Source organism: Chelonoidis abingdonii, chromosome 8 (genome assembly GCF_003597395.2).
Source record: "Chelonoidis abingdonii isolate Lonesome George chromosome 8, CheloAbing_2.0, whole genome shotgun sequence".
Classification (NCBI taxonomy): domain Eukaryota; kingdom Metazoa; phylum Chordata; order Testudines; family Testudinidae; genus Chelonoidis; species Chelonoidis abingdonii.
In genome coordinates, this window is record NC_133776.1 from 22,872,217 (window position 1) to 22,899,917 (window position 27,701).

Below are 27,701 nucleotides of genomic sequence, written 5' to 3' on the forward strand. Positions count from 1 at the left end.
TAACATTATTATTTTTTAAGTTATCCCCCCCACCAGAAAATGACATTTAAAAATCTCTCTTAAAAGAACATTAAGGTTGAAAAGTCAAACACTCTAAACTTAGGAAAACCAGAATTAAGGTTGCCCCCATGCACCAGTAGGGATGTTGTGGAAAAAATAGCATGGGATCATGTAATTAAAGACTGTATCATACTACAGACACATATTGGGGGTGAACTATGCCTGGGGAAACCTTAATTCTGGCATTTCCTATCTTTTGAGTGATTGACTTTGCTACCTTAATTTTCTTTTAATGCAATGAGTTTTGTTTGTTTGTTTGATTTTTTGGGGGGGGGAAGGGAGGATCTTTCTTATAATACACACAGATGCAGAAGCTGCATAAGTTACCAACATGTGTGGTGGTCTGTTTTTACACTTTCCTTTTGGCAGAATGTTTTCTGCTTCTACATATAATAAATTATTACTAGGGACCTGAAGTCAATGGGAATTTTTACCTCCTTTTGATCCTATCAATCACGTAATCTTGGACCACACAAAATTTCTATTGATGTAACTGAGAGCAGAATTTTGGCCCTCTGCATGCAAGAGATAGAGGGATACTTTAAGGCAGAAGTTAGTTACATCAATGTAAATCGAGGTGCTTGATTGGTTTCAGTATGGCTTACTAGCATAGTTTTAATTTAAAAAAAACTTTTCTGTATTGGGGTGGGGAGAGGGTTGGAGGAAAGCAATTCCTGTGGAACTGCTTTTGGGGTGCCTTCTTCATGACTTTTGAATGAATGGGGTTGAAAACACTGAGAATGAGAGTGCCTTTTAAAGAATGATAAGTTAGGTCATGTGTTGAGCTCACAAATCTTTATGGTAGCCCTGTGAAAACAAAGCAAATATGAAAACAGTATGTAGTTTATTGAACATATACTAGTGTTTTCAAAATAGTTCATAGTAGTGCTCCATCCACTTCCACCTCTCTCTGCCCACTTGTGTGGAATGGGGGGAATAATAGGTGGACAGTACCAGCTTCCCCTACATGCCTGGACCCAAGCTTGGAGAATGCTGCTGAGAATCTTAAGGGGAAATTTTAGCCCTCTGCATGGGTATGTAGGCCAGGCTAGTCTGGCCCTTAGTAAAGTCAATGGGAGCCGCATGCCCCACCCTACCCACAGGAGCCACTGCCAGACATGCTGGCCACTTCTGGGAGCGGCGCGGGGCCAGGGAAGGCAGGGAGCCTGACTTAGCCCCACTGCACACTGCTACCACCCCGGAGCCGCTCGAGGTAAGCGGTGACAGGCCGGAGCCTGCACCGCAAATCTCTCCTGCACCTCAGCCCCCTACCCTGAGCCTCCTATCCCTCTGCCTTGAGACCCTTGCTGCACCTCAAACCCCTATTCTGAGCCCCTGCCACACTCAGTGCCCCTCCTGCACCCAAACCCCCTGCCCTGAGTCCCCTGCTGCATCCCTCCTACACCCCAACAACTCCTTATCCCGAGCCCCTTCTTGCACCCCGCACTCCAACACCCCAGCCCTACAGTCATGGCCCTGCAAACAATTTCCCCACCCAGATGCAGTCCTCAGGCCAAAAAGTTTGCCCACCCTTCTACTACAGTAATGGGGTCATATAAGTACCCATACTATACCACCAGCTAATTCTTATATAAGGCTTTTCAGCAGTAGATGTCAATGTGCTTACAAAGGAGGTTTGGCTCATTATGCCCTGTCCACAGATAGGGAAACTGAAGCAAAGAGAGATGACTTGCCCAAGGTCAGCTAGCAGGCAGTGGTAGGACCAGAACCCTCGTTTCCTGAGTCCTAGCCCTTGAGGTGCTCGCCAACCGTGCTGGCAGTGCGCCAGCCTCCGACTGCAGCAAGTCTTCCTTCTCTGCGGGCGGGAGACACCTGGTCCCTGCTGCGGGAGTAGCAGCAGCAGCCCGGCGGGGGATGCGCGTTTCCCGGTGAGGGGACCCGACCGCTTCCCCACCGGAGGCTTCCGTTGTTTTTTTCCCATCCTCCCTCCCCTCCGGAGTCCCGCGCTCAGCCGTAAGGCCGCGCGGCGCCTCCAGCTGCAGCCGTGACAGCTTGCGCGAGCCGTTCGCGCCCGCTGCTCCCGGGCCGGGCCACGATGACCAGCGGCCAGGAGTGTCGGGATGTGCAGGGCAGGTGAGCAGGCGGGGTCCAGCGTGCGCGGTGCAGCGGGGTCCTGGGGCTGGGCGCGGGCTGCACCTGGCTGCCAGGGGATGGGCAGCCCCGCTGCTCCCGGGCGTGGGAACGTGGGGCAGGGCAGCAGCCTGGGTACCAGGGACAAAGCGCCGCGCTCTCCGGCCTGCTCGCTGGCCGGGCCTGGGCGGCCTCTGCTGCCGGGGGAGGCGGCTGAGTCGGGCCGGGGCGCGGGAAGCCCGGGAGGCCGCCGGGATGGGATGCGGCAGGGGGCGGTCGCCGCACAGGGACAACAAAGGGCGCCATTGCTGGGCACGGGCAGGGGTGTTGTGCGCCCGCTGAGCTCCGTAGGGGAGTGTGCCAGGGCGGGCCGTCACCGGCCCCCTCCTCCGCCGAAACCCCGAGAGGCTGGCGGAATGGGAAGTGGAGGCCGCTCGAGGCAGACAGATGCAGCGATGCCTCCACCCCTCCCAGGTACCAGCCTGCAAGGGAGAGATGGACAAGCCTTGCCCGAGGCTACCGCGAGTGTAAGGGCGGGCTGGTAGCAGGTTCCGCGCATGGGCCCGGCTGCCTGCCCAGAGCCACGGCTTGCATCTCACGGGAAACTGCCTCCCCCTCCGCCCAAGATTTCCCGTGGGATCTTGAGCAGGTCATTTAATATACCCCTTGCCTCAGTTTTCCATGTGCAAAGTGGGGATAATAGCACTTCCCTGCTGGGGGAGACAGATACGCTCATTACTGCAAGACAGATGCTCAGATCCTAAAGTGGTTGGCACCATATAATATGAGGGGGAGGGGAACAGGTGCTTCTGTGTCACTTTGTCAAAGTTAAAGATCTGAATTTCTGAAAAAAAATTATCTTCTGACATGAGGTGCACAAACGAAGTGCAGAACCAGATGAAGTTTCTGATCAAAATATTTGTTTTTAATTTACTGATTTAAAGAAAACATTCACAGAAAAATTCTTGAAAAAAACATTAAAATGAGTGTGCATGAAGGTTGCTTGTGATCCAGATTTTTAAGAAGCCCAAAAAATACGAACGTTTTATACATGTCCAAAGAAAGTTACAAATTTTCCCTCCAAAACAATTTCAGCCATTGTAGGTTGTTCAGTAATATATAGAATTCTCAATTTTTTTTTATTATTCAGCATATAAAATGCTCTTATCTGATGGGTTCTAAAAGCACATACAAAAGCTAAAACAATAAACAGCTCATAACAATGTCAAACTAAATAAACTCCCCCCCCCCATAGTTCTATATTCTCCCTAAGGGTATGTCTACGTCTAATTGGCTTGTAGCGGTCGATGCATCAGATCAATTTATCGCGTGTAGTGTAGACGTGATAAATCGATCCCCAATCACTCTCCTGTTGACTGCTGAACTCCAGCAGTGCGAGATGCGGAAGCAAAGCCGACGGGGGAGCTGCAGCTGTTGATCCAGCGCTGCGAGGATGCGAAGTAAGTAATTTTAATTTGATCTAAGATACGTTGACTTCAGCTACACTATTCTTGTAGCTGAAGTTGCATATCTTAGATCAATTTCCCCAGCCCTCCCCCAGTGTAAACCAGACGTTAGACTCTTCTTCTGTCCAGGCGTAGTAAGCATGAATACATGGATCAGCCTTGCAAATATTGTGATATGGGGTTTCTTTCTGTGCTCTTTTATACCAACTTTTTCCTTACATTAATAAAAATGTTTCCCAAGTGGGGAGGGATAGCTCAGTGGTTTGAGCATTGGCCTACTAAACACGGGGTTGTGAGCTCACTCCTTGAGGGGGCCTCTTAGGGATCAGTACTTGGTCCTGCTAGTGAAGGCAGGGGGCTGGACTCAATGACCTTTCAGGGTCCCTTCCAGTTCTGTGAGATAGGTCTCTCTCTCTCTCTATATATAAAAGGGAGTTTAGTGCTATCTAGTTTGTAAAACATAAGAACAAGTGTTTGCATTGAGTAGTATTAACTTCAACAATTTATATGCATAAACATTTAGCTTTGCCTGCAAAGCCTTAACCATAATCACTGTTTATCTGCAAAACTGTTTCAGTTTCTGTTCCAGTAGCAGCCGGAGGATCAGAGTAATAATCCTCTGGTTCATTTCTTGAGCACACTGAGATGCATGAGGTTGCCCCAGAAGAATTCTGTCTGAAAATCCCTTTCCAAAAGATAGTAAATGGCTGGTCTTGGGTAACAATCCATTATCTTGAGTTGCATCTCATTTTTTTCTTTGTTTAATTTTTCCTGTCTCTTTTTTCACTGGGGCATGTAACTGTTCAACTGAAAGGAGGTGTGGAGAAATAAAAAGGAAAGAATGGAAACTTTCCAATGAAAATTAGATCTTATTTAGTAAAACCAATACTCAGAGTCCTTAATGTATGTCAGTAGATGATGGGTAGCAGAATGTGAAAACCCCATTGACCACCTTGAAAGTCCTAGGAAGAAACAATTTTATCTTGTATTAAAGAATCAGGATAAGTATAGGAGCTGTTGGGGGACTACTAATGATTGTAGCTAAATGCCCAGTATTTATTGCCCAGGTTATTTGTACCCATTGCATCAGATAAGCACAAGTAGCAGCAAGTAGTCCTGATCCACTGAATTCCAAACATAGGCCTGGATGAAAGAGGAGAGTCAGGAAGAGAATGGAAGTAGTGGATCCTGTGACATCTTGAGATGAAAAAGGCCACCACTGCCTATATCCTCTTTCCAGGCTCCCAGGATTTATCTAACAGCAGCTTTTCTGGTAATAAAAGCGCAAGCAGAAAGTGTCAGCAATCCATGTTCTGGCATTTTTCTGCTTAGTGTGAAGATAAAACTTAAGTAAATTACACAACCTCATTTACCTGTTTATTATTCTACCACAGAAATAACTTAGAGTTTAAAATTTGAAAGCTGCTCATTACATAAAAATGTTTACTTGTACTTACAACGTTTTTACTGAACTACAATTGCTTTGAGAAAAGACTGGAGGCCAATTGAAATGTTATGGGCATTGACACATTTTCAATAAAATACTCACATATCAAATTTTACATTGATGCTGCCCTTCATTTTTCTGAGTTATCTACTTACATGTTGTGATGGAAAGTTTAAACTACATTATAACATTTAGTGATATGATGTGAAGAGTGCTGAAGACAGTCTACATTCTTCTTTTACAGTAAAGTTATTGTTGCTAATGTCCATTTTGCCTCTGCGTGACTAACCTGACACAGTGTCAGAAGACAAACAATAGACGGTGCAGAATTTTGTCAAGCTGCCAAAGTTCCGGTCACCAGAGAGCTTCAGCTTCAACAGACCATTTGGCTGGCCTGACTGGAGGGAGCAATTTGCATGTTTCCACATCAGAGAAGAGTGGGGAGGTGCAGTGTAGTTTTGTAGTCTATGGCCATGGGCAGGAAAGCTGAACATATCTTTAAATCCTTTGTCTTTGGAGGGGAGACCCCCAAGAACAGCTATGCTGTGCTGCTGGCTAAATTTATGAGCTTTTTATACCTCACCATAAGGTGGTTTATGAGTGAGCATGTTTCTACCAGCATGTCCAAAAATGTGAGGAGTCTGGATTCTTTTATGAGAGGCTTGTATGGCATGGCAGAAAACTGTGACTTTGAAGACAAAAAGGGAAGAGCACATTAGAGACAGTAGTGATTGGCATTTTAGATAAGGGACTTCCAGAGAAACTAAAAGTGAAGAGAGACATCTGGAAATGAGTGCACATCAAAATAGAGACCAGTGGCCACCAGAAAGTAACCTAGAGGAAGTGATTTACAAACAGAACCACTACAGGAGATATAATACAGCTGCAAAAAGCAGTTGTAATAAGTTCTCAAAGCAATGTGGGGTAAGCCCTGAGCAAAATCTAACTTTTCAGACTAGATGCACAAGATGTGGAAAAGAGCACAGTCCAAGAGATGTTTGCTCTGCTAAAGCAGCCAAATGCTGTAAATCCACAAAAATTGGACATTTTGCCATTGTCTGCCACATAAAGGCAGTGTGGGAAGGGACTGCTGAGGGTACAACTACACAGGGAGCTTCAGTGAATCTCAGAGCCCAGACTTGGGTTTGGAGGGCCCATGCTATGGGACTAAAAATAGCTGGGTAGATCAGGGGTTCTCAAACTTCATTGCACTGCGACCCCCTGTCATAGCTTCCTACTCAGATCTGAACCTTAGAGTTCAGAAAATGAGATGCTAGCATGAAACTTCTAGATCTGATAGCGCTGCCACCAGCCAGGAATTCAGTGCCTGGCTCACTCTGGTCTCCCCAAAGCCTTCCCTGGGGGACCCCAAGACTCAGATGCCCTGAGTCTCACAACAAAGGGAAATAACCCACTTCCCTTCCCCCTCTTTACCTCCTCCCAGATCTTCCCGCCCTGGGAACACTAGGAGATTACCCTGCTTCAATTCCTTGAAACACAAACACTGAGAGATCAAGTTTCTCTCACCCTCCCTCCGAGTCCCTGCAAATGCAAGCTTTGTAACTCTAACACAAAGAGATTTTCTCCTTCCCCCATCTTCTTCCTCCCACCAATTCCCTGGTGAGCTGCAGACTCAATCCCCTTGAGCCCCAACTAGGAAAAAATCCAACAAGTTTTAAAAAGAAAGCTTTATATAAAAAGAAAGAAAAAGACATAAAAATGGTCTCTGTATCAAGGTGACAATATACAGGGTTATTGGCTTAAAAGAAAAAAATGAATAAACAGCCTTATCCAAAATGAAATACCATTTAAAACATTCCAGCAAACTACACACATGTAAATACAAAAAAAAACAATATAAGCCTATTGTCTTTCTACCTTTGTACTCACAACTTGGAAACAGAAGATTAGAAAGCCGGGAGATAGAGTGATCCCCTCAGAGACTAGAGAGCAACAGAGACGAGACAAAGAACACACACCCAAACTTCCCTCCCTTGAGATTTGAAAAATCCGGTTTCCTGATTGGTCCTCTGGTCAGGTGTCAGTTCTCTGCTTGTAAGCCCTTTGCAGGTGAAAGAACATTAACCCTTAACTATCTGTTTATGATACCCCCTTCTAACAACCCTGAGGGGGGGGGAAGCAGAGCCCAAACCCCTCAGCCCTGAGTGGGGGGATTGGGGGCCACAGCCCAAACCCTGCCATCCTAGGTGGGGGTAGAGCTCTGGCTTCAGATTCAGCCCCAGGTCCCAGCAACTCTAATGCTAGCCCTGGCGACCCATTAAAATTGGGTCATGACCCACTTTGGGGACCTGAGCCACAGTTTGAGAACTGCCCGTGTAAATGTTTGGGTTTGGGTTGAAGCTTAGAAGGAGGCTGGGCTTCAGAGCCCAAAATTTAGCCTGAGCCAGAACTTCTGCACAGCTGTTTTTACTGCTGTAGTATGAGTCTGCAAACCTGAGTCTCTTAACCCAGGCTTTGAGACTCACTGTACTGTGTAGACATATTTTATAAATCAAGAGCCATTTAGTCTTGGATCAATCACGTGTAATGACACAGAGCCTTCCTGGAGGGTTAAACTGAATATTTGTGGAAAGATTCTTCATTTTCAAATAGATTTGGATGCAGATGTAACAATCATATCAGAAAGGACTTACAGTTATGGGGCTGAAACGAGCAGATGCTGGCCTAAACAGACTCAGCAGTATTTGAACTGCATTGGACAATTTTCCTCAGAAACAGTAGACAAAGACAAAAGCTTTAATTTTAATGTGTATGTGATTAGAGGATTGGAGGCTGACAATCTCCATTGTCTTAATATGGTTGCCATGATGGGTCTAGTGAGAAAGGTGGAAGAAATTGATGGAATATTTGGTGATATTGAACTTTTAAAAGGAGATCCAGTAGAAATAATCTTAAGAGATAGTGCAGAACCATACAGCATACATATGTCCTGCAGAATTTCTATCCCATTACTTCATAAAGTAGAAACTAATTAAAGAGAATGGAAAAGAATGATATAATTGAGGAAATATATGAGCCCACTGCATGGTACATACACACTGATGATACCTATTATGAGTGAAAATGGGAATATTCAAATCTATGTGGATCATAAAACACTTAATGAAGCAGTAGTGATAGAAAAATATATCCTCCCAGTACTAGAAGAATTCCTCCCTAAAGTGGCAGAAGCTACTGTATTCTCCAAGCTAGATGCCTCAAGTGGTTTCTGGCAAATTCCTTTAGACTACATTCATTATGCTGTTTGGGAGATTTTGCTTTCAAAGATTACCTTTTGGGATTACCAGTGCTCCTGAAATTTTCCAAAAAAAGATGGCAGAGCTGCTTAAGAACATAAATGAGGTTGTCGTTTTTAGGGATGACATTTTAAAAGTGTACAGGTCATCACTGGGAGAACATAAAACCCTCAACAAATTCTGAGCTTAATCAGTGAGTCTGTACTCAAGCTAAATAAAGAGAAGTGTGTTTTCTGCCTATACCAAATTGAATTTTTGGGACAGAAAGTAACCAAAGATGGAATTAATCCTACCCTTGACAAAGTAAAAACAGAGAAATGAATGTACCAGAACTGAGATACATACTGGGATGGTAAATTATCTTGGTTGATACCTGCAAGATCTTTCTACAGTGAGAGAAGCTCTGATAAACTATTAAGGTCCAATACATCCTGGCTGTGGGTACAAAATCAGAAGACTGCCTTCAAAAAGGAAAAAGAAGTGATCTCAACTGCTCTGCTTTTAATGTTCTACGATGTAAACAAACTGTCAGTGGTCTGTGCTGGTGCCAGTAGCTGCGGCCTTGGTGGTGCATTCTGCTCTCGTACACTTGCAAAGCAGAAAAAGAATATGCACAGTTTGAAAAGGAATGCCTGGCAAGTATATGGGCATATAAGAACTTCTACAGATATCTGTGTGGATTGAGTTCCTTTAAACTGATAACTGACCGGAAACTTCTATCCTTATCAACAGAAAGGACCAGTCACTTATCCCAGATCAGTTATACTCATATCTCAAACCAATGACAATCCCTGTACCCAGTCCTGTAATTATCTAACTAAAGTTTATTAACTAGGAAAAAGAAACGAGTTATTTACAGAATTAAAACAGGAAATATATACACACAAATGAGTTGCAGGCTTAGATTTAAAAAGGAAATATAAACTTCTATTGTAAGTGGCTCTATATGTCCTAGGGCTGACCCCTGCCAAGTAGCATGGGGATCTCTTGCTTATATTTAGGAATCTTTGCCCCTGAGGCTGTGTTTACACTACGGCCAGGATCAGTGCCCTCAGATAGATCCACCGGCGGTCGATTTAGCGGGTCCAGTGAAGACCCCTGTATTCTACCCCCAACGAGAAGAGTAAGGTAAGTTGGGAAAGTTTCTCCCGTCGAACCCCGCAGTGTAGAACCCGCGGTAACTTGACCTAAGTATGTCGACTCCAGGAATGTTATTCACGTAGCTGGAGTTGCATGGCATAGGTTGACTTACCACATAGAGTTAGACTTAGAGTCCAGGCTTAGAGTCCAGACAGCATAAAGAGACCCCTTTCTCCTTGGCATGGATATTTATCCCCTTCACCTCAAAATCCAAGCTGCTGGGATGAGTTCAGGTGCATGCCTTCCCTTCCTGGAGTAATTTAGGAATGCCATCGACTAAGGCCTTGGCTACACTGGCGCTTTACAGCGCTGTAACTTGCTCGCTCAGGGGTGTGAAAAAAACACACCCCTGAGCGCTGCAAGATACAGCGCTGTAAAGTGCCAGTGTAAACAGTGCTGCAGCGCTGGGAGCGCGGCTCCCAGTGCTGCAAGCTAAACCCCATGAGGAGATGGAGTACATGCAGCGCTGGGAGTCCTCTCTCCCAGCGCTGGCACTGTGACTACACTCACGCTTCAAAGCGCTGCCATGGCAGTGCTCCCGCGGCAGTGCTCCCGCGGCAGCGCTTTGAAGTTTCGAGTGTAGCCATACCCTAAGTCTCTGTCCCTTGATGCTACACAATGTCTCATTTGCCTTCAGTGGGCCATTTTGTGTGCAGGACGAGCACTTTACCTTAATTAATTCTTCTTTTCCTGTTTACAGAGGTTTGCAATGCAAACACTCAATGTAACTTTATACCATGGGATACAGATATTATAAGTAGGATTAATGCATGCACCATCCTACAAGCATTTCATAAAGTCTAAACAAATTCTTATAATATCTGTTTTAACTATATTAATCCACAAATAAGCCAGACTGGTTCCCAACTATGCATTTGTCAGTGTTCAATGAGGCCTTGTGTCTTGGCATGACCTGGTCTGCAAGCATTGCACCCAGATAATACACTGTTGAGACAGACGGTGGGGCTTTCAGCAGCTTTCAATATCTTCAGTTCGTTAAGTCAACAATCAAAACTGAGCAACCTACAAATTGCAGATGCAGAACCAGGAGAAGAAGATTCACCAGTTCCACACCTCCCAGAGACAGCTGTTGCAAACAAAAGGCAGACTAGTCACCACTTTGTTACCTGTTCTGGTTGCATAGTTAAAAAAACTCATGATTTAGGGATGAGTAACAGTCCAAAATTTGTTTGGATTTAAAATTAGTTTGAAAAAATAGTTTTCTGGTTTTAAAATTGTTAAAATGCGGAAAAGAAAAAAGCGAGAGAGTTGGAAAGTTGAAATTGCATTACAGTGTTTAGTCAGTATGTGGCTTTTTGTGAAGAATATTGCAGCACATCTTTCCCTAGTGCTCAAGATAGTCAACCCTTTTTTTTTTTTGATTTATTTATTTTGTTTTTTACAATTAACTTGTTGCCAGTGTCCATTTCGCCTCTGTCTCTGTGTGGCTAACCTGACATATAACATAAGAACACTTACTATATTAGATTTATAACAATAGTAATCTATATTAAGAAAATGTCAAAAAAATTACATCTAAAAAGCTCTCTGCCCTGCTTACCCTACTCTCCTCAGGAAAGCCTTGAATGATTAGATGATCCTTGCAGTTGGTCTGGCAGGTTAACAAATGTTGGCTTTGCCAGACCAAAGAGGGAAGTGAATTACAGATTTGAGGGCCCTCTGTTGAGAATACCCTAGCACCAACTTAAGCTAGTAATTCTAGGGATCTTCAGCAAATGATGCCCAGTTGATCTCAGCTGCAGGTTAAAGCAATTAAGTCCTACTGACTTTTAGATAGTTAGGACTGAAACCATAAAAAACTCATAGGTTAATACCAACACCTTAAATTGTATCCAGAAAGAGTTGGGAGCCAGTGAAATATCCAGAGCATTGGTATGATCTCTTTTCATGAAATGCTTCTCAGTAAGCAAGTAACTGCTTCCTGCACTACCTGAATTTTCCAAATGAAATTAAGATTGAGTCCTATGTAGAGTGCTTTGCAATAATGCAATCTCTGAGACAAAAACATGGGTGTTAGTGGCTAGGTAGATAATGGCTAGCTAGTTCCAGGAGGAATTCCTTGTCAAGTGAAGTTAATTGAAAAAAACAACAGGACTACCATTGTTATTTGGATGTCCAAAAGCAGCTCAAGATCCAGAAAAACTCCTGAACTGTGACCTTCAATGATAGTAGAAGGGACACAATATTAAATCTGCCATTTTCTCTGAATGTTTCCTGAATTCTCCAAAACAGGCTTGTGCTCTCATCTCAAATGGACACTGGGAAAGCTGAGTTACTAAATGGTCTGGTTTTGACAAGAGAGACACATGGAGCTCTGTGTCATCTGTGTATTGATGGGTACAGCAATCTAAATATCTCACTCTTTCCCCAGGAGCCTCTTAGGGTGAATAGTAGAATGGAGAAATGACAACATACACTTTTGTTGAACCCTATAAATGAGAGTACCTGAGGCTGATGAACAGTCATCTTGTAAAAACAGCAAAGTCCTTGCAAAGAGAAATGAATAGAGAGTCCCTTAAAGCAACTCCATTTAGCCCTGGCAACACCTGCAAATGCATCACCACCACCTCATGGTTAGAAGTATTAAAGTCAGCAGACAGATCTGGAAAAGTCATATGGCTGTCTCATCTTTGTATATTACAGGAAGGAGGTTGTGCTGGTTTCAGTGGTGCACAATCTCTGAGCCATACTTTGGATGAAACACAGATTGAATAGGGTCAGGGAAATCTGAGGACATTAACAGGCCCAGGCTTTATTCTCAGTCTCCTTCTCTTCTTTTTCTTTGTTTTCTCCCAAGGCCGCCTCTCTTTCCGTGGCTCCAGTTACCACTTGTGTTTATGGTGCTGTATAAATGCTCACTGCTACAGCTGCTATTACTACCAATAAACAGATATTTAATAATAATAATAATAATAGTGTGTTTTTTTTAAACAATGGTAATATCTTTGAAAATTGAATTGAAAATCTGAATTATGTGCTCCATTCCTGGTGCTGCCTCAGGCTTTTTGCTCATTAGAGTAACACTCTTTTTGTGCTTGTTAGGAATTATGTCTTTGTTTTTTCTGCACCAATAAAGTAGTCGTTTTTGTGACATACAGTGTGGTATTTTGATTATCTTCTTAACTAACAATTAAAAGACAGCATTGCAAATATGGTTCCTACTGCACTGTCTAAATACTTAAAAAAAAAAACACAAAAAAAACGGCCCCTGGAAAACAGTATTGTCTTTCATGGACGACCACTGCAACAAAGCAGAAAATCCCTGGCAGCAGTAACTGAGGAAGGAGGAGAGCCTGTGGTTTAGGTTGTCCCTTGCGTTTTAAAGAAATCAGTTTCCATTATGATATTGATTATATCAGCACAAATCAGACTTCTCTTTACTTATAGTTATCTTAAAAAAATAGTTGGTCTGTCATTTTAGTTTCTCAGTTTCTTGCGCTCTGAGTATAACACAAAATATTGCACATATTTGCATTACAGAGGGATATCATACATATATGTATCAGGCATGCTTTGAGTAATAAACTTTCTGACTGAAAGAAATCTTTGAAAGACTCTGCAGGAGTTTTCTTCCTTCAGCATCATATGCAATCTTTATTTTTTTAAATAAAATGTTGCATTTAAGAATTATATTTTATATGTTGATGCAATTTTCCAAAAACCCGAATAACTAGAAGAAGCCTGAATGTGTTTTTTTGAGAAGGCAGGTTATAACTGGGAAGAAACAGCTAGCAATTGTATATATAACAGTGCATTGTTTTTAATGCCAACCAGTAACTATAAATAGTAACTGGCATATACCAAAATTGGTTGCAAACAGAAAGTGGCATAACAGCATATTGAACTATCTGGTTGTATATAAACAGACTTCGTTAATTTTTAATCTTATCTCTACAACATTAAAGGATATATATAACTTAATTACAAGGGCCTGATTTTCACTCCATACTTAGACAAAAATTGTTGAAGAATTGATCTGATTAATTATATATTGTGATTGTGATCAGCAGTTTTAAATCTGTCATCACTCTTTAGTATGTGAAGAGTGTAGAAGGAACATGGAAGTAATATAAACACATTTGTGTAATTAATAAAAAATAGATCCTGCAAGTAATCAGATATATAGCAACGTATTTAAATTTCGTGTTATCACTGCTGGGAGTAATTTAATCATATAAGAGGTAAATTCTGTCTTGACACATTATAAGATGACTGGTTAAGGAACTTCTTACTTGTAGTGATAGTCTTAAATTAGATGGATTGAGTTGGTGGATATTTTTTATATGTAAACTGGAATTGTTTTATTACTGATCCAGCAAATAATGATGTTTCAACCTACCCACATACCACGTGATATTTGTTGATTGCTTTCAATGGGCATATCTATAAAGTGCAGGGTAGTACAAGGTAATGACGCACAAGGGAGAAGATGGAACAAATTTGGCAGGCTAGTTTTACTCTGAGGTCTTTCTTTTTGAAACCAAAATCTTAATTCATTCTGTTGTCTCATCCTTTCTGACTCCTCTAGTTGCTCTACATGTTTTTTTGTGCTTTTTCTCTTCTGCAGTAGTTGATTTGTATGTATTCCCAGTAGAGTTCAAGTGGAATAATTTGTAAAAGGGGTATACTGCTCTGCAGCTTGAGAGATAAGTCTGTGCATAGCTCTTGTGCCTGAAAAAGGACTTTGACTTATATTTAGGAGGTTACTTTTACAGGTAGTCAGGAATTTTCAGCAGAAATATTTTTTGTAAGAAAATGCTCATTCATTGAAACCAAAACTGTTTCTGGGAAAGGGTTGGTTCTGACAAATCATCTGATTTAAAAAAAATTGAATATCAAACATTTGGAATTGTTGAAACATTTTGACATTTTTTGAAAAGTTTCATTTTTTCCTTTGAAGTGACTTTTCATTTTACATGTATATATTTTTTTAAAAAGGTTAAAAATAGAGAGAGGTTAGAATTGAAATGAAACATTTTGATTTGACCTGATCAAAAAATTATTTTTGGACTATTAGTTTGTGAAAATTTTTGAGATTGTGACATTTCATTCTGATTTGTAACAGAAATTTTTTTCAAAATCCAGAAAATTCTCACAGCATGACAAAACCATTTCCCACCCAGCTCTAGGTCCTTTTTTTACCAAGGACCTGAAGTCAGTGGAGAGACTCATATTGACTGTGTTGGGAGTTTTGAAATTCCCATTGACTTTACTAGGAATTGGATCAGACCCCAAATGCTGGAAAGCTAATCTTCCAAATGTAGCAGCTTAAAAACAAACTCCAAGATAGCTTTGTGATGCACACCCATGTCTAGAGCTCCATGTTTTTTGCAAATACTGTACTCAGTAACACGAAATAAAACAGAAAACAACATATAAAAAGGAAAAAAAGTCACTCCGCAGCAGGACAAGCTCCGAAGTGGATAAAATGTGTAAAACGCAAGCGTAACATCGACAGACCCCAGTCGTCGGCAGGCAGGATTGAACCAGGGATCTCTGGAGCTTAGTGCATGAGCTAAAAGTCAACTGGCTGTTAGCTAAGGCTGTAAGACCAACTCATTTTCCCTCTCTTTTTAAATAGTCTTGGTGCCACTAGATGGGACAGAACACCACACCCAGGAGGTGTGTGAGTTATGTAAGGACAAAAAAAATCTCCCCAAAATAAAAGAAAAATTTATAAAAAAATAAAAATAGTTTCACAGGGCTCTACCTATGTCACAAGACCAAATGAGCAAGGCTGCCAAGTATATTGTCTTAGAGAATCCTGTGCCAAGGTCCATCAGGTGTATTTGGCAGTTAGACAAATTGCTGTTAAAGCTACAGAGGGATCCCAAGGCCAGTACCTGCTGTTAAGACAACTGTGCAAAGCCATAAGATTGATGACTCTGTAGCTGTAAAAATATTTAGAACAACTGCAAGGATTGGACACATCCTTCACGAAGGTCCCCTATAACTGAAGATTTGTTTATCTCAACCAGTTGTGGAGGGAAATGCAGGAGTTTCAGACTTCCCTGCATCAGGGCAAGTACTCTTGGTCTGGAGGGTAAGAAACTGAGGTGTGATAGATAATTTTTGGGTACCCCATAAATGGAGTCTCTCTGCTTGGACCTTGAATCATCCCAACAACACACAGGCATGATAGCACTTGTTCATTGGTTTGCTCCTTGTGATTTGCAGCATGGAATCAGGCCCACAAGTGAATTTGGAGTTTCTTAACAGTTGATAATATTTATAATTTGGTGCAATAAAAAAAGCAACACAATTGTTCTTCCAAAATATCTTAATGAGCCAAACCTAAAAATCAACACTGGCAGATATTGGTTAGCAGAATGCAGAGAGCTTAATGAACACATTGGGGCAGGGAAATCCATGTATATCCTACTTCCATTTGAAAACTGACTCTCAGAATTAAGGGAACACTGTTGAGGTTTTTGAGTCTTAAATTTGCATAATCAGAGAGTTGTTTCATTTTGTAGCACTGTCTATAAGGGAGCCAGTGTGATTTTATGTTTCTCTGATATTTGAACCCAAAATTCACTGCAAGGCACACTGTGAACAAATCAGTGCATATACAGTACCTGCTTTCATAGTGTTACTACATCAGTTTACTTTTGTGTGTCTTAGGCTACGTCTACACTACCCGCCGTATTGGCGGGTTACAATCGATTGCTCGGGGATCGATATATCGCATCTCATCTAGACGCGATATATCGATCCCCGAGCACGCTTATATCGATTCCAGAACTTGACCAACCCCAACGGAGTTGCAGAATCGACAGGGGGAGCCGCGGACATCGATCCCGCGCGGTGAGGACGGTTGAGTAATCCGATCTTAGATATTCGACTTCAGCTACGTTATTCACGTAGCTGAAGTTGCGTATCTAAGATCGATTTTCCCCCGTAGTGTAGACCAGCCCTTACTCTTTTTAATATATACTGTGTACAGCTGGTCCAAAATATTAATGGTTTTTTGCAGTTTTTAAAAATCCTTTGACATTGTCTCTGAAAAAATTTGGTGTTTGTTTTTTTGTCTCCCCCAACCTATTTTCTCAGTCTTCTTTTCCCTTCTTTTTCTTCTACTCCCCATTTTTTATTTATAGTAAAAAAAAATAGAATAAGGAAGACAACAGGAAGAGAAAGGGGAAAGAAGGACAATGAAAAATCAAAACCTGAAAAATTTCAAACAAAATGCAAATTTTCCATGAAAATTTTCATTTTGAAAAATAGGCAATTCTTCAAAGTGGTTTTCAAATTTAAAAAATTGACCAGTTCTGTTACTAAGCTATGTTGCAAGCAGTGATTGTAAAAAGACAAAAATAAAATAGCACCACATTACAAAACCTAGGTAAGTGCTATCAAAGGAACCAACAGTTCAAGACATCAAGCCTCTCTCTATATTACCTTCTCTTCCTTTATTTCCTTGCCACACCAGAAACTGAGGAAGAGATACTAACATAGATTGGATTGAAGTGATACAAGACATTAATGAGAAGAAATTATACAGTAGAGTAGGTGTATGAACAAGATATTAAATAGTATTAATGATAATTCATATGTTCTAGATTAATACTATAAGAAAACAGCAGGAAAAAGGCAGATTGTCAACTTAATTAGATGTGAATATGGAAATTAAAACACCTGTTTTGATAAAGTGTAATAGATCAAGAAGATCTAATTAATGGTTGAAATTAAAGGAAAGAAAATGTGGTAAGTGGAAAGAAAAAGAGAATAAAAATGAACTTCAGACCATCAATCTGTCTGATTACAGTGAGGATTTAGTTTATGCTAGAACATTATGCCTAGATGAAAGGTTTTCCTAGAGGTGTTGTACTAGTGTTACTGGGAGGAGAATTTGATGATGATTATATAGTTCGGCACTGGGTTGCCAGATATTAGTATTGCCTTGTATTTTCGTACATTTTAAAGAGCTGTGTAGCACAATAGATTAATTCACTGGCTTTTCATCTTCAGAGACCTGGCCCGACACAACTTGAGACACCATAAATGGTCCTGATTTTCAGAAAGTGCAAAATCATGCTCCTCTGCGCTATCTTGATCACTTTTAAAAATTTTAAAAAATCACGTTTAAAAATTTTTGCCTTGGTTTCTTAGGTTACACATAAAATTGAGTTTTTATCCTCATCTAACCTTTATTGGATTTTGGTCCATATTATGTATTTTCATATAATTGGAAGTCTGAGCAAAAGAGAGGCCTTGTGAGAATTTTCCCACTAATTTCAGTGGGATCAGAATTTCAGCCCAGGTTTTTGATAGGATACACATTGAAAGTCAGGACTATAGTGCATCAGTTGCTTAATGGGGAAGTGCTACTTGTTCTTCTCTTAAGGAGCTTGAAACAAACACTTCAAAAATGTTTGTCCTTTTAAATGATCTTCATCATTTCATGTGATTTTAGTGTATTTTGAACTTACTGAGATGTAGAAGTATGGATACCAAATAAAGCATTAAAAAGGTAACATAGCTTTAGACTCTGGTACTGCAAACACTCATGCATGTGAATAACTTGATACATTGTTATCAGTGTTGTAGCCATGTTGGTTCCAGGATATTAGAGAGACAAGGTTGGTGAGATAATATCTCTGTGTAAGTTTGAAAGCTTGTCTCTTTTACCAAGAGAAGTCGGTCCAATAAAAGATATTACCTCAGCCACCTTGTCTCTCTAACTTTATATGAGATACTTAGAGTGAGTTCAGTGAGTCTACTCACATGCACTCACGTGCCTTAGACCCTGGTCCTGCAAACTCTTGTGCTCATGCTTAAGTAGTTTGACTGACGGTAAGTGAGTCATTCTGTTGTCGTTAATGGGCCTACTCACGTGCTTAAGGTTAAGCATGTGTTTGAGTGTTTTCAAGATTGGAGTCTTAGTTTATAATACATTTGCTGTCCTTTGGATACCCCAACAAATAATGACATTGTGTTCTGAGTTCGTTTTTCCCATTATATTATAAGATAGCTACATTCGCCATTTTGTATGCAGATTCATAATGTTCCAGTAAAAATAAATTTTAAAGAAAATTTGTATACTGTGAAAGTTATTATTAAACACTGAAGTATTTTTGACATGGATTGGGTTACCTCATAATCCTTTATACTTTCTTCTCTTCATAATAGTCAACACCCAAACTAGTTGTTCTTTCTACTGTCTTTATGTCTGATCCTGCAGATACTTACAAGAATAGACCTTACTTATGCAAGCATTTCCCCAGTGTGACTGTGCACACAGAGTCATTATGTTTAAGGCCAGAAGGGACCACCAGACCATCAAATCTGATGTCACAGGGCACGTAACACTACCCAGCTACCCAACACCAAGCCCACAACCAGAATTAGAACAAAGTTTTACAGCCAAGAGGAGGCTAAACTATTCTGTGCGGGCTTGTAGAATTACTCTTCAGATTTTCAGGGTATTTAGCTAGTTATTTTTCATTTTGATTTTTGGGTTTACATTTAAAAATATTTCTTCTTAAATATGTTGCAGACTGGTCACTTGTTGCTTGTAGTAATAGAATATGGCAAAATGTTAACATATATTATTGATGTACCAATCATTTTGTCTTCCAGTGGTGATGATGTTTCCTCTTTAAAAGCAAAAGGTACAGTAACTTTTCAAAATATACAGTAGTTTCAAATGGATTTGTTATTAGATTATCAACTCTGTTGAACTTGAATCTCAATCTGATTAACCAAACTACATTTATTTTGTATCCCATTAGTTTCATGAATAATAATTTGTGAGGTTTTGTTTGTTTTCTGTCATTTATATTTTTCTCAGATCCGTCATGTATTCCTTTCATGTTATTTATAAAAGTATCATGATTAGAGGAAAGGTAATCGTGCATTTATAATTCAGTATGATGTTTTTGTCTAACTTCTGTGTATCACATTTAAAGCATGAATTATTCATATAATGCCAAATACTGCAGTTAGTGGGTGTTTTGTGTGAGATAAGGTATGGCTGAATTTGACCTATAGCGCCTCTTCAATTTCAGTTATAGTATATGCGTTAAAAGAAACTATGACATAGCTTGAAATTATGATAGCTACAATCAAGTCACGATGATCTGTACAGATGCTCTTATACATCTAAATTCTTGTATGCTCTTAATGATCCCAGTGTGAACTGAGTTCCTTTGTTTAATGCACATCTTCATTTTACTCCCCCATATAACACAGTTCCATTGCCTATCATAGAATATCAGTGTTTGAAGGGACCTCAGAAGGTCATCTAGTCCAATCCCCTGCTCAAAACAGGACCAATCCCCAGACAGATTTTTGCCCCAGATTCCTATAATGGCCCTCTCAAGGATTGAACTTACAATGCTGGGTTTAGCAGGCCAATGCTTAAACCACTGAGCTATCCCTCCCCCACCAGGAAGTCAGACTAGATGATCATAATGATCTCTGAATTGCTTCCTCTTTTTTTTGGATGTACTGTGGTAATGAGTAGGGGAATCAGTAATTCTGCTGTCATGGCACAAGTTGTGTGGCTGTGAAAGACGAGTGACCAACCTCCTCCAGAATGATTCTAGATACTTTTGCTTCACGTTCTCTGTTCTCTAGTGGCAGGCATGCTGACAGAGTGGGTGACCGGGACCTTTCCTCCCTCTCCTGGAGCTGTAATATGTCAGTGCCACTTCTCACTGATCTTCAGCACCTAGGATTGAGAGCCCCAAATTTACTACTGGTTACACATCTTGCATTTTCTGGTGACGTAATTTTATGCTTTCCTTAAGCCACTGGATTGACAGAATTTCAAAGGGTACATTCAATAGTGAAGAAGTCTTTAAAAGGAGAGTGAAGGTAATTCAATAAGTATCAATTTACAAGGGTAAATTGTAGGCAGTAGTCAAATTCTCTGCTTCCTGAAAAACTAAAAGAAAGTCTCAAAATAACTGAAGTCACAAGTGCAGGCTTTTAACTTCTTGATTGTTTTTAGTTGTTCCTTGAGGAAAATTATCTTTATGAGAGGAAAAAGGAATAGGTAGAGTTAGAATAACAAGGACAGCAGTATAATTAATTACTAAACTATGGAGTCTGTGAGAGAAGGAAATAGGAATTTACTGTCAAATCGTTTCAGTAATTCATCCACAGGTTTACTCGCCCCAAATATCATGAGTCATCTGATCTGGTTATGGCCAGATGCTGTGCCAAAGAAGCATAATGTGTGCCCACATTCCCTACTTTAAACACACATCAGTGCATAGGATGAAAGGTGTCATACTTTTGAAAACAAAAACTGGGACACTTTTATGACTAATATTTTTAGGGTTACAAAACTCGTACAAAAGTGCACTCTTTTTAAATATGTGCTGACGTTGCTATTGCCAGCTCCTAACTCAGCAGCAACGTGTGTATTTCTCAAGTGGGAGGATGTTTTTCAGTAATCCGGTGTTCTGAATAAGTTTGTCATGAAACACTGGACCAGTGTCATTAATAACCATTTTGAGCAAAAGATTGATTTTCATAAAGTCATTTAACATTTGTCTGAACTTTAAACTGTTCATCACAATTAGTATTGTTCCTGGTAAACAGAGAGCATATTCTTGAAGAAACATTTTGTAGTTATTAAAAAACCAAAGCATTTTGACTGATGAAATGAAAAGCCAAAACATTTTGTGTGTCCCAGAAGAAGTTCTTGGGACAGTAGGATATCATTTGAAAAACCAGGACTGTCCTGATGAAACAGGACACTTGGCTACTTTATGTAAGATTACGCTATCATGTATTCACATCTCCAGGTAAATCTATGTCCTAGTAAGGAGGAGAGGATGGAAGATAATAAAATAAGGGCAGGATCTGATAAGAAACAGTCAAATGAAAAAGAGTCCCCTTCAATTTCATCATGTCATGGCAGACAGATAAAAAGTGACAAGTTTCTAAAGTGCTTATATACAAATGTTAGAAGTCTAAACAATACAATGGGTGAACTAGAGTGCCTCATATTAAATGAGGATATTGATATAATAGGCATCACAAAAACTTGGTGGAATGAGAATAATCAGTGAGACACAGTAATACCAGGGTACAAAATGTATCGGAAAGACAGAATCATAGAATATCAGGGTTGGAAGGGACGTCAGGAGGTCATCTAGTCCAACCCCCTGCTCAAAGCAGAACCAATTCCCAACTAACTAAATCATCCCAGCAGGGCTTTGTCAAGCTTGGCCTTAAAAACCTCTAAGGAAGGAGATTCCACCACCTCCCTAGGTAACCCATTCCAGTGGGTCACCACTCTCTGAGTAAAAAAGTTTTTCCTAATATCCAACCTAAACCTCCCCCAGTGCAACTTGAGACCATTACTCCTTGTTCTGTCATCGGGTACGACTGAGAACAGTCTAGATCCATCCTCTTTGAAACCCCCTTTCAGGTAGTTGAAAGCAGCTATCAAATCCCCCCTCAGAATAGGTTGTGCTGGTGGGGGAGTGGCATATGTGAAAGAAAATGTAGAATCAAATGAAGTAAAAATCTTCAATGAACCAAACTGTACTGTAGAATCTATATGAATCGTAACTCCATGCTCAGATAATAAGAATGTAGCAGTAGGGATATATTACCAACCACCTGACCAGGATGGTGATAGTGACTGTGAAATGCTCAGGGAGATTAGGGAGGCTATAAAAATAAAAAAATAATAATGAGGGATTTCAGCTATCCCCATATTGACTGGGTACATGTCATCTCAGGATGGGATGCAGAGATAAAGTTTCTTGACACCTTAAATGGCTGCTTCTTGGAGCAGCTAGTCCTGGAACCAACAAGAGGAGAGGGAATTCTTGATTTGGTCCTACGTGGAGGACAGGATCCGCTCCAAGAGGTGAATATAGCTGGACCACTTGGTAATAATGACTATAATGTGATTAAATTACTCCTTCTCATAACACAAGAATTAGGGGTCACAAAATGAAATTAATAGGAAGCATGTTTAAAACAAACAAAAGGAAGTATTGCTTCACTCAACAGACAGTCAACCTTTGGAACTCTTTGTCAGATGATGTTGTGAAGGCTAAAACTATAACAGGGTTCAAAAAAGAACTAGGGTACGTCTACACTACCCACTGGATCAGTGGGTAGTGAACGATATATCAGGGATCAATTTATCAATCCCCGATCACTCTGCTGTCGACTTCGGAACTCCACTGTGGCGAGAGGCGGAAGTGGAGTTGATGGGGGAGCGGCAGCAGTCATGTAGCTGAAATTATGTATCTTAAGTCGACACCCCCCTGTTATGTAGACCTAGCCCTAGATAAATTCATGGAGGATAGGTCAGTCAATGACTATTAGCCAGGATGGGCAGGGATGGTGTCCCTAGCTGCTGTTTGCTAGAGGCTGTGAATGGGTGACAGGAAATGGATCCCTCGATGATTACCCGTTCTGTTCATTCCCTCTGGAACACCTGGCATTTGCCACTGTCTGAAGACAGGATACTGGGCTAGATGGACCTTTGGTTGGACCCAGTATGACTGTTCGTATGTTCTTATATGTATGTTCTTAGCTGTGTGCTAAAGCCTGCCGGGCCCGTGCGGGGGGTCCGGGTTCGTGGTGCAGGCTGCCCAGCCAGATGTGGTGGGGACGGGGTCAGGGCCGCCAGCCAGCCCCGCAGGGTCTATAGTCTGGGGCTGCCGCCTGGCCCCTCACCCAGGGCTCCGCTTTTGGCCCCGCTCTGTGGAGGGGGCTTTGGGCAGGAGGCGCTGCGCATATGGCACTGTGGGCGTGTTATGCTCATACAAAGCACACGGGATCTTTATAGAGGAAGGTAAATATGCAGCATTTATTGAAAATACAACAGTTAGCATATACTTTTCACACACACACACACACACGAGAGTCCTGCCACTGATGTTCATAGTTACCAGTGTTGGGCACAATCTGATGCTCCCTGGTTCTTATACGTTCTTTTCCTTTGTTGAACTCTATGGACCGGTTGCTTCTTACTTGGTGTAAACATTCCAATACACATCCAAGAGAGTCATCCTGTCCTTTGTTCTGATTTAATCAGTTGCAAATAGAGAATAGAGAATCCTGTCTCTTATTTGCTAAACCTTAAAACAAAGAAATGTATATTTAACTAGAGTGCCTAATTTGTAATATATATAGGAAACCATAGTAGACATTATAACACATCCTAAAACAAAAGGGTGACCATAATCAGTCATAAGGATTGTTCTGGCCTGTCATTCCTTTCTGCTGGTCAAAAAGGGTGGCTGACAGGATGAAATCAAATGATACATTAATTCTTATAGTACATTATAAAATCCAGCTCCTACAGGCATGTTTGAGGGGGCTGTGGTTCTCAACCTTGGGCCCAGGTAACACTGTGGGCTGCATAAAAATAGATTGAGAACCACTGGTCTAGGCTCATGGACTTTAACTGTTTGTATGTATTTGAAAATGTTATCTATTCTTTCATTTTTCTTGTGAAACATACATATTGTATCCTCTGCTGTATTTCTTTTTCTAAAGTAGAAAGTTATGGCACTAGAGAAGATGACTCAGCTCAAGAGTGTAAATCAGGTAAGCAGAAAAGTAGTATTCTTACTAAAGCTCCGAGTCTTATTGAAGAATCCATTGAAAACTGCAAGCAGATTATCCATATAATATTCTCTTCTTTGAGTGTGGAATATTTTACATTTTGGTCAACACCAGACTTTATAGAACAGGCTTGACCTACTGTTCTGATCCTTTTTTAAGGCGTCTAAATAAGATCTATCATGTCGCTGAGGTGTTATGTAAGTAAAGAGCGGAATTTCTCATGATGTTTTGATAGAGTAAGCCTGTGATATCAATTTTATGCTAACTCCTCAAATTGTGTTTGTTTCTTACCAATGTTTTCTTTTCAGCTTACACTTTTAAATGTAATGAAACCTTTTTGCAACACATTCACTGTCTGTGGATCAAATCATGGCTAATCTGTGCAGATATGCTAGAGTAGGGAGAGGGTTCATGGAATTCTTTCCCCAGTATGCCTGCTGTGGGACAGCCATAGCTTAGATTGCTGAACTGGGGACTTTATATTGTGGGGCTAGAGGTGGTCTCTCAGGTAGGAAGTTCCCAAACCATTCAGGGCTTTATATGTCATAACCAACATCTTAAACTTTACTCATAAACCAATAGGAAGCCAGTGCAGATTCTGGAGCATTGGTGTTGTATACTCCCATCAAGAAAGCCTACTCTCTCTCTCTCTCACATGTATATAACTTGTTGCTCAGCTAATCCGCTTAAATATCTAAATTTATGTTTTGCTTATCTGTGAAGTTATTTAATTATTATCATGGCTAATGGGATGTAATTTTATTAAGGAGAAGACAGTTCTGAAAATAACTCTGAAAGTAGCTCTGAAAGTGAGTCAGGTGAGTATTATGTTGCAGTATCTGTATTTCCTTGCATTCTTTTAAGCTTTTAGATTGATCTTAAATGATTAAAACACTACTGTTTATGTAAATAATTTCAAACCAATTATTTACCATGATCAATTCCGTGATTAGATACTGAAAAGCCGAATAATATTTTATGTGCTCAAATTATTCTCATTCTCATTATTCTTAGTTTATCCCATTCTCTTTCCTGAGTAAGGATTTACCCAGAGAAGTAATAAAAAAAAGGCTAAAGTTGTTTTATTCTAGACACAATACTTGTTGAAATCATTTTTTGTATCACAGTAGTTGTCCTAAGCAACAAGAGACCTAAGTACACTTAAAAATTGGCAGCAAAAGTGGCAAAACAGGATGAGCAGAAAAAGAATTGCAGGAAGCGATTGCTGTTGGTGAAAGGCATGAATGTTTTGATGTATGCGTTATATTACCAGTAGTCTATTTATATTTCTTACAAGTTGATTATATAATTTGTATTTAAATAATTAGAAGGCTTTTTTGTCTGCAGATACTGAGGAGACAGATATAAGAAAATCAGGTGAGTATATATATTTTTGTTCTTATTTCTGGTGCCATAAAAGGACAAGTTCCATTAGTGATTCTTACAATAATTTATAGGGGGCAATGGGATGCAAGAGCAAGCAAATGACTGAGTGTTGATACAATGTGTAACATAGCCTAGTTGTAAAGCATTTCTTCCTGTTAACCTATCCCCTTATTAATAAAGAGCCCAGTTAAGAATTTATATTGCATGGTCTTGTGCACTCACACTGTGTATTATAAATAAATACATTCAAAGATACTTTCTTAATCCAATTTTAAAGTTGCAGAGTTAGGAACCCTAAATTCAGGAAATACCAAAGTTACTTACTTAGTTGCATGTAAGCATTGCAAATAGCTAGGCTGCAAACTAACCTCAGGTAAAATAGAGTTTACTCAAGAATGGATTCAACTCACAGCCTTGAATTATGTGTTCACATATTGTTTTTCAGATAACATAGTGTAATAGCATGTTTTCCAAACCAAACACACACACCCTTAAAATAGTGTGATCATGTAATAAAAAGACTCTCACAGCCTGATTCTGCAACCCTTTCTGCTGGCAAGTTATCTTAATGGCACTACTAATGTGAGTATACACGACTCACCATGATAAAAGGCTGCAGAATCAGATCAGTGGTGCATATTGTAGGTAGAGCTGGTAGTGCCACCTGTAGTTAAGGTAGTCTGACACTTCCCATTAAAATGTTTTCAGTTGCTTATAACATTGCCAGACTTTAATGGTTCAGACAGATATGTTCCATGCTGAATGTCTGCCTCAATTTGAAGCTTTTTGCAAAGTTTCAGCAAAGATGGTCTAGCCTTTCCAAAAACAATATTAGGGAAAAATACATTGTTTTCCCCATATTTAATTAGAAAAATTCTTACAACCATTTCATTGAGAAGCTCTAATGCAGTGATTCCCAAACTTTCGTTTTTGTAGACCACTTTAAAATTACTGAGGATCTCGGCAGACCACTTAATGATCTTTCCAAAAATTGTTTGTACTGTTAGGTAACTATTGTAAAGAGCTTTGGATAAAAGCACTATATAAAAAAAACCCTTAATAATAATTAACATTTTTTGTTCTTCAAATAGAAGAATACAACTCATATTTTAATATCAGTAGTCTTACCTTTCTAATGTGATGGATGTGCTTTCTTTCCCCCGCTCCGGCAGCCCCTGACCTGGGGCTGGGAAGGAGTGGGGGTCTCTCCCTCTCCTCCCCACCGCAGCAGCCCCTGAGCTGGGGCTGGGAAGGAGTGGGGTCTCTACCCAGCAGCCGCAGCCCAGGAGCTGGGAAAAGTCACCTCTTTCTCTGGCTGCCACAGCCCTGCACATCCCAAATTCCCCCCACCCCCTCTTCTCACCCCACTGCCCCCTCCCACCTACCCTATATTCCCCCCAAGGCCACCACCTCACCTTACATGTGCATCTTCTGCAGGGTCCAGGCACCTAATTAGTGGAACTATGCTGGTGTCTCCACTAATTAGGTGGGTGGCCCTTCATTCTCTCATGTGTGGCTACCCAAATGCACACCTTAGAGGGAACTATCTGCAGACCATCTGAAAGGAGCTCGCGGACCACTGGTGATCCACGGATCAGAGTTTGAGAACCTCTAATTAGGTGCCTGGAAGGTTTTTTTTAATATAGCTCTTTTATCCAAAGCGCTTTACAATAGTTAGCTAATGGTACAAACAACGTTTGGAAAGATCATTAAGTGGTCCGCTGAGACCCTCAAGCAATTTTCAGGTGGTCCACAAAAATTAAATTTGAGAACCACTACACTGGTGCATCTATGATTTGAAGCTGGGACTTGAAATTTGGCATGGGGGAATCTACTTTTTGTCATCTATGTAAAAGAGTGTCTCACTTTGGCCAAGTTACAAGCCTTTAAAAATCTAACTTCACACATGCTCAGTAGAGATTTTATAGAATTTGGCAGTTAAATTCTCTGAAGATTCCATCTGCTGTTCCTGTGGGAATTCTGCACCAAAAAATAAAAAATTCTGCACAAAAAATTAAAAATTCTGCACACACTATTTGAAAATTCTTCAAAATTTTGCATATGTTATTTTTCAAAATAACATAGTATAATCATGCTATCTGTTACTCTGTTAACTCAATGGCAAGGGTCTATGCTGTAGATCTAAAGGTTCCTATCCTACTGACAAACACGTAGGGCTCAGTGTGATTCCACATGTTGATTCCAATTTCTTTTTTTAAAAACTTAAAATATTACACACACAAAAACCTATGTGAAAAGAATATTAAGTTTGTAAAGGCAAAC

General features: G+C 40.5%; 1 protein-coding gene across 1 annotated transcript in view; it reads left to right on the top strand.

Moving 5' to 3' along the window:
- Nucleotides 1–1,909: 1,909 nt before the first annotated feature.
- LOC116815980 (caspase recruitment domain-containing protein 8-like) overlaps nt 1,910–27,701 on the top strand; it is a 37,554-nt gene continuing 11,762 nt past the window's right edge. The window contains exons 1-5 of the mRNA XM_075068430.1: nt 1,910–2,154; nt 19,065–19,096; nt 23,964–24,014; nt 24,800–24,850; nt 25,380–25,409. Of these exons, the coding sequence (XP_074924531.1) occupies nt 2,117–2,154; nt 19,065–19,096; nt 23,964–24,014; nt 24,800–24,850; nt 25,380–25,409 (202 nt within the window). The 5' untranslated portion in view covers nt 1,910–2,116. The remainder of the gene's footprint in view (nt 2,155–19,064; nt 19,097–23,963; nt 24,015–24,799; nt 24,851–25,379; nt 25,410–27,701) is intronic.